At 42.2% G+C, this 10,701-nt stretch overlaps 1 protein-coding gene across 6 annotated transcripts in view; it reads right to left on the reverse strand.

The window, feature by feature from the left end:
- LOC125446472 (large proline-rich protein BAG6-like) overlaps positions 1-10,701 on the reverse strand; it is a 96,585-nt gene that overhangs the window by 75,783 nt on the left and 10,101 nt on the right. For all 6 annotated transcript variants that reach the window (XM_048520070.2, XM_048520069.2, XM_048520071.2 and 3 more), the window contains exons 2-3: positions 3,354-3,442; positions 352-469 (exon numbers count right to left, since the gene is read on the reverse strand). In XM_048520070.2, the coding sequence (XP_048376027.2) occupies positions 352-469; positions 3,354-3,422 (187 nt within the window). In that variant the 5' untranslated portion in view covers positions 3,423-3,442. The remainder of the gene's footprint in view (positions 1-351; positions 470-3,353; positions 3,443-10,701) is intronic.

The raw sequence follows: 10,701 nt of genomic DNA on the forward strand, positions 1-10,701 counted from the left end.
GCTCGAGGGCAGGTACAGAATAAGAGTCAGGCCATTTAAGATGGAGACGAGGATGAATTTCTTCACTGGGAGGGTGGTGAATCTCTAGAATTCTCTTCTTCAGAGGGTCTGGAAGGCCAGATACCGAGTATACCCAAAACTCAGATCAATAGATGTCTAGATATTAAAGATTACAGGAAATATGGGGAGAGTGCAGGGCATGTGATGTTGAGGCAGAATATCAGCTCCAAACAGACTAAATGGCGATGGCAGCTCAATGAACTGAATGGTTTCCATCTCTCCTATGCTTCTATAAGGTACAGAGAAGGTTGAGCACCTAAAATGAAGGTGAACACAGAGATTAATACTTGCCATAATCTTTAAGCTTCTTGTCATCTTGCAGAACTCGGCCCTGATAAATGAGCCTCTGCTTGTCGGGTGGGATATTTACAGAGCTGGAGATGTGTTCTTTGAATTCTTTGACTGTGAGCTGAAAGAGAACAAACACCAGCTCAAAATGAGCCACAACAAATGACAACGTGAGCATAACGCCTTCAAAAGCTCAGCACAAAAGCAAGACAGAAAACAATGTGAGCAAAACATTAGAGATGCAGGTTTACGCCTAAGGTATCAGAGAGATTCTAAAACTCACCAGTGTGGCGACAAGGGTCTGCTGAAAAAGAAAAGCCCAGTAACTTCCACAGAAAAAAAACTGAAGGAGAGAGTGCATGCCTGTATCATTGTAAAATGATTCACAACACAGTTCAAAATGAATAGGAAAGCTGGAAAGGGAGGTGGCATATCAGGACTGCTTCCAGAAAGGATTACATGGTAAGAAAGATAGGGCATCCTTTAGGGGACAGGGACAGGTTTCATTTGGTTCCTGTTGAGAAGCAACAAGAGATTAATCATACTTCTGGGAGCATTCCATTGTATAAATTCAACTTTTGTTTTTACTTTTTTGCATTTATTTTTATCGTGGACTAAAATGAGAAAAGATCTGTTTTCAAAACCAAGGATGGTTGATGGACATTGCATTTTAAGGAAGCAAGCAATCCAACTTTCTTTTTAAGTACCGTTCCCACAGCTGCTGGTTCAATGGGAGGTGGTGGAACAGTGGTAATGCCATTAGACGAGTTCTCCAGAATCTCAGACCAATGTCCTGGGGGCATAGGTACGAAACTCACCATGATGATAAAAATTCTGGGATTAAAAATTAGCCCAATATATTCATTTTTAGTTGTTGTAAAGACTCATCTCATTCACAGATGTCGTTCAGATAAGGAAATCTGTCATCCTTACCTGGTTTGGTCTACATGTGACTGCACATTCACAGTAACGTGGTTGACTTTTAACTGTCCTCTGGGCAATTAGGAATGGGCAATAAATGCTGGCCTAGCCAGAGACACCCAGATCCAATGAATAAAAAACTGCAGTGGAGAGTATACAGATAATCTGGAGTCAAGTTCTATGTATGAATGGAAATTCAGCCAGCAATAAGCAGCTGTTTGGTCTCTCGGTCAGTGTCCAGTTATCGTCTGCCAGCCAACAAATGTGTGATTGGTTCCTAAAGTAGCTGAACAGCTAGTGGTTGTGTTCAAATTAGGGAGAAGCCTTCATACCACCACAAGCTCAGGAGCAATCTCCATTCTCTGGAGATTAAAAAGCACAAAGATTAAAGAAAACCAGATTATTTTTCCTTCGGGGTATGGGGGCTGTAGGTTTTGACTTACCTTTCACAAATGTGAACCAGTCAAGTTTTACAAGTAAAAGCATCTGGAGAAGGAAGATTGCGAAACAGCATCGTGACAAGCACAAGGATCATCTCAGAAAACCCTGTGAACTACTGAACTACCATCTTAATCCTTCCCTCCACACATAAAATCCATACTTTTTGTCCTGTATGTGTGTAGAGGGGGCGGTTATAAAGATTATAGTTTTAACTATCAGAATTAAATGCCAATGTTTCATAACTATTTATTTGTCGTTAGAATTTAAGTAATTATTCTTGTTCAGTATAGAAACCTAGTGCATCCTTTCTGTCAACCTGGAAGGAAAGGGTAGGAAAATTGAGGAATTCTGAGTGGTGATACTGGGGGACTTTTATTATCCATATATTGATTGGTATAGTGTTACAGTAAAGAGTAAGAAGAGGAAAAAAAATTGTATCGTGTTCAAAAGAACTTCCTTTACCAGTACACTCTTGGTCCTACTGGGAAAGCGGCATTGCTGGATCAGGAGCTGGGAATGAAATGGACAAAGTATCTGTGGGGAACACACGGGTGCTCATTGTATCAGAATGTTTAGATTAGCAATGAAGAAGAGTGAAGACCAATCTAAAGCGCAACTTGCAAACTGGAAGAGGGCTAATTTAATGGGACGGCAGGATATGTAGTCAGGACAAAATGGATCCAAAGACTGACAGGAAAATTTATAATGGGTAACCTTTAAGGAGATGTTTAAGGCACAGGCTAGATACAATCCAACAAGCATTCAAAGCAAGGGCTCACTGGATGACAAAAAAAAACAGGTGTCAGAACATATTGACAGCACAGTCAGCAAAGCATATCGGACCCTGGGCTTCCTCAAAAGAGGCACTGAATACAAAAGAAAGGCAGCTATGCTGAACCCAAAGTATTGCTAGTTCTGCTCACCATACTTTAGGAAGGATGTGACGGCCCTGGAGAGAGATGCAGAAAAGATTTACTACAATGGTTGAATGGGATGAGGAATCTTAATGAGGTTAGTTTGGAAAATGAGGTTGTTTATCTTGGAGCAATGAAAATTGAGGAGATACGATAGTGGTGTACAAGATTGCGTCTACTCTGTCTAAACCAGGCAAAGAGAAGCTGGTCACAATAGCTGATGATACAGGGATTGGGCCGCACATGTTTAAGTTTTAGGGTTTGCAGAGTGGGAGTGAGTGAGATATAAGCAAGAACCTTACTCAGCAAGCGATAACAATCACTGCCTGGGGCTAGTGGAAGTGGGGACGATGATTTCGAAAGAATTTGGATAGCTGCTTGAGAAAAATAAACTTACAGGGCTACTGCGAGGGGAATGAGACTAACTGAATGCCCTTTCAAGAGGTGGCAAGGACTCAGTGGGCTGAATGCCTACTCTCTACACCATAATGTCTGTGTGACTAGATAACCATTCAGTCCCTCAAGCTTCTGTTGGGTCTTTGGGAAAGACACAAGTAAGTAATGAAGTAGGAACTTTAGCACAAAGAATCTTCTCAGTGAGACAATAAATGCAGAGCAACTGGATGGGTGAGTCAGCTCTTTGAAATCGCTGGGACCCTGCTAGGAAAGCCAAAAAAGCAGGTAACAAAGGAATGCCATTTACCTTCTATAGGTACAGCCAGTACTCACCTCTTCTTCAACTGTATAGGTCCTGCTCTGGGAGTCCAGAGTCTTCACTGTAACTTCTGTCGTGGCCATGCCTGGTATTTAGCTCTCCTCTGCAACAGAACAAATTGCTCATCACTGACATGGTTATTGTATAGAAGAACTAATTTCAAAAACTGAATTCAATTGATGGAAATGAATGAAATGCCGACACAATGGGCCTCCTTCTACCCAGAAACAGCACAATTTCTCACCGACATGAGCAGAAAACACAAGAATATCCCGTATAAATAAAAGCAAAGCACTGCGAATACTGGAGATCTGAGAATAAAAATGAAACACTTGAGAAATTCAGCAGCATTGATGCAGAGATGAACAGAGTTAATGTTTTGAGTCCAATATGACTGAGTCTATTCAACACAATTCAAAAAATGCAAACTTTGCTACATGCATCTTGCTTAGGGCACTTAAAGCTTACTTTAACTATGATACCGCCACTTATATGGCAGGATTCCCACCAATCAACAACAGGCACATTGACACACCAAAGTCATTAGGGAAGAAAATCTAAGTTAAATGGCCAGGAAAAACACTGAGCCATTGCACTTAACACTTTTGCTGGGGAGTACTTTGTGACAAGTATTTCAACAATTCGTTTTCAACCTTGTTATCTATTGTTCCACTGAGAACATAACAGGCAGTATGGTTCCAGGGTTTCAATTTCCATGGCAATCGACAATTAATCCCTTATCATACTGATCCCTATCGTACATGTTGCAGAGCAAACCTCTGCCAGCTAATGCCAACTATGATAGAGAGCTGCTACCAATCTTTCTACGCAGGGCGAAATGACATATTGGTTAACAGTGGTGTAGGATGAACCACTATGCACATCTTACATTGTCTCCTGTTGGACTACAACTGAGCCAGAGCTGTAGTGGAAGGGAGTTTCTCAAAATGGAGATCTGTGACCAGTGTTGTTCCACAGGGATCCGTGTTGGGACCACTGTTGTCTGTGATATACATAAATGATCTGGAGGAAGGTACAGATGATCCGAGTATCAAGTTTGCAGATGACACTAAGATTGGTGGAGTGGCAGATAGTGAGGACGACTGTCGGAGAATATAGCAGAACATAGATAGATTGGAGAGTTGGGTGGAGAAATGGCAGATGGAGTTCAATCCAGGCAAATGCAAGGTGATGGATTTTGGAAGATCCAATTCAAGAGCAGACTATATAGTAAATGGAAAAGCCCTGGGGAAAATTGATACACAGAGAGATCTGGGTGTTCAGGTCCATTGTACCCTGAAGGTGGCAATGTAGATCGATAGAGTGGTCAAAAAGGCATACGGCATGCTTTCATTCATCGGATGGGGTATTGAGTACAAGAGTTGGGAGGTCATTTCACAGTCGTATAGGACTTTGGTTCGACCACATTTGGAATACTGCATACAGTTCTGGTCGCCACATTAGTACAGAGCGGGTGGATAGCAAGCAGCTTTTTCCCCCAGAGTAGGGGACTCCATTACTAGGGGCCATCAAGGCGAGAGGGAAAAAGTTTAAGGTAGATATACGTTGGAAGTTCTTTACGCAGAGGGTGGTTGGTGCCTGTAACACGTTGCCAGCAGAGGTGGCAGAGGCAGGCACAATAGCGTCACTTAAGATATATCAAGACAGACGCACGAATGGGCAGGGACCAGAAGGATACAGATCCGTAGAAAATAGGTGACAGGTTTAAATAGAAGATCTAGATCAGCGCAGGCTTGGAGGGCTAAAGGGCTGTTCCTGTGCTGTAATTTTCTTTGTTCTTTGTTACAGTTATAGTATCACTTGTAAATGTATTCACAGTCTGTGAATTTCAGGTCAATGAAAAATCCACTTTCTACTGAGGGTTTGTATAGAGGTTTCTTTAGAAACTCCCAAAGCTATTTGAGTCTTAGTGGCAAACTCTACGTTGAAAACACCAGCATTTCAATAAAACAAGATGAGTTCATCTTGTTTCTATTTTGAAATGATCCCAAAGTCACTCAATTTTCAAGTTCTTCTGCAGAGTGCAGCCATCACTGAACAAATACATGCATGCATTGCAGTTTGGTTAATTGCTTTTATTCTTTAATGGGATATGAGCTACACAGCGAAAGCTAACATTTTGCTGCTTGTCCTTAGTAACCCTTAAGAATGTGATGATGAGCTACTGTCTTGAACTGCTGCAGGTAGACCATATGTTGTCAGAAGGGCGGAACTCTGAGTCAGGAAGAAGAGTAATTTTGAATTCAAAGCATCAACCCTGTTCTCTTTTTCTTTCCTCAGATGCTGACAATGTTGCTGACTTTCACCAGCTCTTTCTGCTTTTCAGTGCTGATGTAGAATCATAGATTCTATTCAGTGCAGATAGAGGCCATTTGGCCCAACAGGTCTGCACCAACCTTCCAAAGAGCATCTCACCCTATCCTCATAACCTCACATTTACCATAGTTAACCAATCTCGCATGCAATTGTAGGATAGCCAACTCATCTAATTTGCACATCTTTGGATTGTGGGAGGAAACTGCAACACCCAGAGTAAACCAATGCAGACACAGGCAGAGATAATGGGAACTACAGATGCTAGGATGGTGACGGCGAGCACGAGGGGGCATAGCTTTAAATTGAGGGGTGATAGATATAGGACAGATGTCAGAGGTAGTTTCTTTACCCAGAGAGTAGTAAGGGAATGGAACGCTTTGCCTGCAACAGTAGTAGATTCGCCAACTTTAGGTACATTTAAGTCGCCATTGGACAAGCATACGGACGTACATGGAATAGTGTAGGTTAGATGGGCTTCAGATCGGTATGACAGGTCAGCACAACATCGAGGGCTGAAGGGCCTGTACTGTGCTGTAATGTTCTACGTTCTATGAAAGAACAAAGATACTTGAGGTTTAAACTAGAGTGTTTTTGATGCTAACTGACTGCAAGGACCAAATATATATGAATGCTTCAGCATATGGCATATGCTTCACAACAGTAGAGAAGACGCATGCTCCAGAACTTGCCATGTCGCTACCAACTTGGTCCAGTATATCTACAACATTGGCATTGATCTGACAATGTTGAGAATTGCCCAATTATATCCTGTATTAAAAAAAAGGACAGGTCCAAGCTGTCCAATCACTACTCCATCAGTCTACTCTCACCATCAGTAAAGATGTCCCTATCTGTTTGTGCACACTCAGCTTGTTTTCTGTCACGGCTAGTCAGCTCTCAGCCTGATGACACTCTTGTTCTAAACATGGACAACACAGCTGAACTCCAGAGGTGAGATGACAGCATCCACTCAGACATCAAAGCTACATTTAACTAAGTGTTAAATCAAGGAGCATAAGCAAAACTAGAGCTAATGGGAATCAGGTGGAAAGCTCCATGCTGGATGGAATCATACACAACACAGAGGAAGATAATTGCGATTGCTGGAAGTCAGTCATCTCAGCTGCAGGCCATCACTGCAAGAGTTCCTCAGGGCAGTATCCTAGGCCCAACTATCTTCAGCATCTTCCCTCCATCATAAGGTCAGAAATGGGGATGTTCGCCGATAATTGAACAATGTGTAGCACCATTCAGAGCTCCTCAGATATTGAAGTAGTCCACACGCAAATTCAGCAAGACCTGGATAGTGTCCAGGCTGACAAATGCCAAATAACATTCACACCAGACAAGCACCTGGCCACGATCATCGCCAACAAGAGAAAATCCAACCATCACCTCGTGACATTCAATGGTATTATCATCGATGGACCCCCCAATATCAACAACGTAGGGTTACCATTCACCAGAATCTCGCTATAGATAAAACTTGCCACTACAGGAGCAAGTCAGCGGCTAGGAATACAGCGACAAGTAACTCACCTCCTGACTCCCAAAGCCTGCCCACCACCTACAAGGTACAAGTCAGGGGTATGTTAGAATACTCCACATTTGTGTGGTGAGTGCCACTCCAACAACACAAAAAGCCTTATACCATCTAGGACACAACATCCCACTTGATTAGTATCACTTCCACAAACATTCAGTCCTTCAACCATTGGTGCTCGGTAGCAGAAGTATGCATCATCCAGGAGATGTACTGCAGAAGTTCACCACAGCTTCTTCGCTAGCATCTTCAAAACCCACAACCACCTGGGAGGTCAATGGCAACACCAGCTGCCAAGCCACTCATCCAGATTTGGAAATATATTACTGCTCTTTCAGTGTTGCTGAGTCAAAATCCTGGAACTCCCTCCCTTAATGGCATTGTGAGTGCACCAACACCAAATGAACTGCGGTAATTCAAGATGACAGCTCACTGCACCTTCGAGGGCAGCGCGGGACAGGTAACAACCGCTATGCTAACTGCCTGCAATGTCCACATCCCCTGAATTTAGGTAATTGTTAAATACTTAACAATTCAGGCATGTAAATATTTATCATATTAGCTTACAAAAAAAGTCACATCATGAATAAGTATGAAATAATTTGGAAGTACACAAGATTTGCAAGACATCAGGATGTCAGAACAAGAGTAGGCCATTCAGACTACTGAGTCCAGTCCACCAGCCAGTAATCCTTTTCACCTTGCCATTCCAGAAGAAGCAAGACAATACTGTCATTCTCTTACAGCCCATTTAGTAAAATATAGTAAAGGGTGCGCCACTCATATCAAGTACAAGCCAGGTGGCAGTACGAAGTATCGCCTTTTCCAAAGCTCCAGGCGCAATAAATAAATAATGGGTAAATGATGAGAAACGTTTTCACATAACATACTCCAGATCTGTAACCTCCGCCTATCAAAAAGAGTGGAACAATCACATTTTATCAGAAAGATTATTAAGCAATTGGACAGGTATGCAAAGATGACTGTATGCAGCAGAAAAATGTGTCATCATCTTGCATTAGCTGGACATGCAAAGCAAATTTTCCTTTGTCCAGAGAAAGATTCAAAATGTGCATGGCAGCAACAGGGTCACATTATTTATCATTTGCTAGGTCACATCAGGAGCATTTCAAATCATATCAAAACCATACAGCAGCACGACTAAGTAGGGGGGGAGAAACTCTCTTCCCTGAAGGACACTGAAGAACCAGATGACTTCTTACTAACATAGAGCAAGTTTAAACTGTTCATTTTTGTTCATGCTACCACAACACACTTTATTCAAAGTTTCTGTAGCCAAAGGGGAAAACAAAAAGAGAAGACACTTGCACTGAAAAGGTGGTTTCTGTAAAAATTGCATCATCCAGCAGAATAAGTGACGTTCATTCTCATTTCCAACCCTATATTTTGGAAACGATGGACGTCCACCAATGCACGACAGCGGTATGTGATTTGGTTTATTGTTTGATTTGATTTATTGTAGTCATGTGTACAGTGAAAAGTTTTGTTGGCAAGCAGCAGAGACAGATCATAATAAGGGCATACAGTACACAGGTAACACAGCAGGCCAGGCAGCAGAGGAGCAGGAAAGTTAATGTTTCGGTTCAGGACCCTTGTTCAGAAGAAAGGTCCTGACTCGAAACATCAACTTTCCTGCTCCTCTGATGCTGCCTAGCTTGCTGTGTTCCTCCAGCTCCACACTTTTTTTCTGACTCCAGCATCGGCAGTTCTTACTACATCACACAGTTCATTGGGTGCTTAGGCAGAGAGAGACATACAGGTAACATTGCACAGGAGGTGCACAAAGCAAGATGAACGTTATTTGAAGTTACAGCGTCCATTCGTAAGTCTAATATCAGCAGTGGAGAAGCTGTTCATTGAGATATCTACCCAAACAGAAGAACGGTTGACTTGGCGACCCTCAAAACCAAAAGCTAAATTTTCTTGGGAATCTTTGTCATGACCGGAAACAGACCTTTGAATACGTGATCCATGTTGTTGCTGCTGCAGAGTTGAAGCACCATTTTCTAGTTCCACCAGTTTGAACTAAATAACCTCAACATACTTCCGACTGTTAGGCATCAAGAATTCTGTCCTCTGCACAGAATTCCACATTCATTCCCCGCAATCCACTGTCTAGTCAGGTCCCACGAAGGTTAATTCTTTCCTACGTCCAGTAAGGCACATAATTAAGTAGGAGTTATGCAGCACAGAAACAAAACAGGTTTGAACCATAGTTTATACTCCATTACAACATCTTACCATCTTTGATGATCTAAATCTACCACTGTAACCCACTGATCCTTTCTCCCTCAAATAGTGGTCCAGCTTTATCTTAAATATTGCTCACTTCAACCATTCATATTCGCATCACGCTTTGGGTAAAAATGCTCCTTCCCAGTTGAATTTCTTGGTGACTACCTTCTATTGAGGATTTCTGGTCATACTCTTCTCCATAAGTGGAAACAAGATGCCTATCAATCCTTTCCTGATAAGTATGCCACCCTGGATGTTAACAGGACCCATACAATCTCTCAGCAGGGAGGCAGCAGCGAATTGATAAGGTCACTGGATTAGTAATCACAAAGGCTCAACCTGATGACCCTGGGTGCACAGGTTCAAATCTCACCACATCAGCTGGTAGAACGTAAATCCTGTAATGGTAGTCTCAATAATGGTGAACATGAAACTACTGTTGATTGACGTAAAATCCTATCTGGCTCAGTGATTTCCTTTAGGGAGGGAAATGTGCCATCCTTACTTTGTCTGGCCTCGATAGGATTCCAGACCTACAGCAACGTGGTTGACTCTAAACTGTCCTCGGAAACAGCCCATCAAACCACTCAGTTCAAGGCCAATCAGAGGTGGATGACAAACATTGGTAATACGAGTGTCGCACACATCTCATTAGATGTTTCTTTCGGTGCCTCAAGCCCGCTTTGCCATTCAGTGACGTTTTGCCTGGTTTTCTGTCCAAATTCAACATTCCAGCCCTATCCCCTTGTAGACTGATGTCCTTTATGACCAAAATTCCACCAATCCCAATCTTCAGTATCTTCATTTGGAACATGCACAACTATCTGAGCTAGAGAATTTCAACTCCAGTCTGGACGAGTAAATTTCTCAACTCAGTCTAAAATGAAGGATTTCTTTTTATCCCAAGACCATGAAACCATTGCTCCATAACCCCAATCTGCCAGCAACTGTTTCTGTCTTTAGCTAGCATTCCGCCAGTTTATGCGGACGGTCGGCTGAATTCTCTATGATCTTGAATGTTACAAAGTGTATGTTTGTACCAAACACTAAAGCAATGTTTCTCAAGTTACACCTTGTCCTCATATTTATGTCACATTGAAAACAATTTGTTTTTCCTTTCCTCTCCTATGTACTATCTCATAAGGTTTTGCTGCAATGATCAGACATACTGGGAGGCTGGATTTTAGAAGAATTTCCAATTCTTGCCATCAGGGAGAGAGTGTGGG

The sequence above is a fragment of the Stegostoma tigrinum genome, chromosome 34 (assembly GCF_030684315.1).
Source record: "Stegostoma tigrinum isolate sSteTig4 chromosome 34, sSteTig4.hap1, whole genome shotgun sequence".
Lineage (NCBI taxonomy): Eukaryota > Metazoa > Chordata > Chondrichthyes > Orectolobiformes > Stegostomatidae > Stegostoma > Stegostoma tigrinum.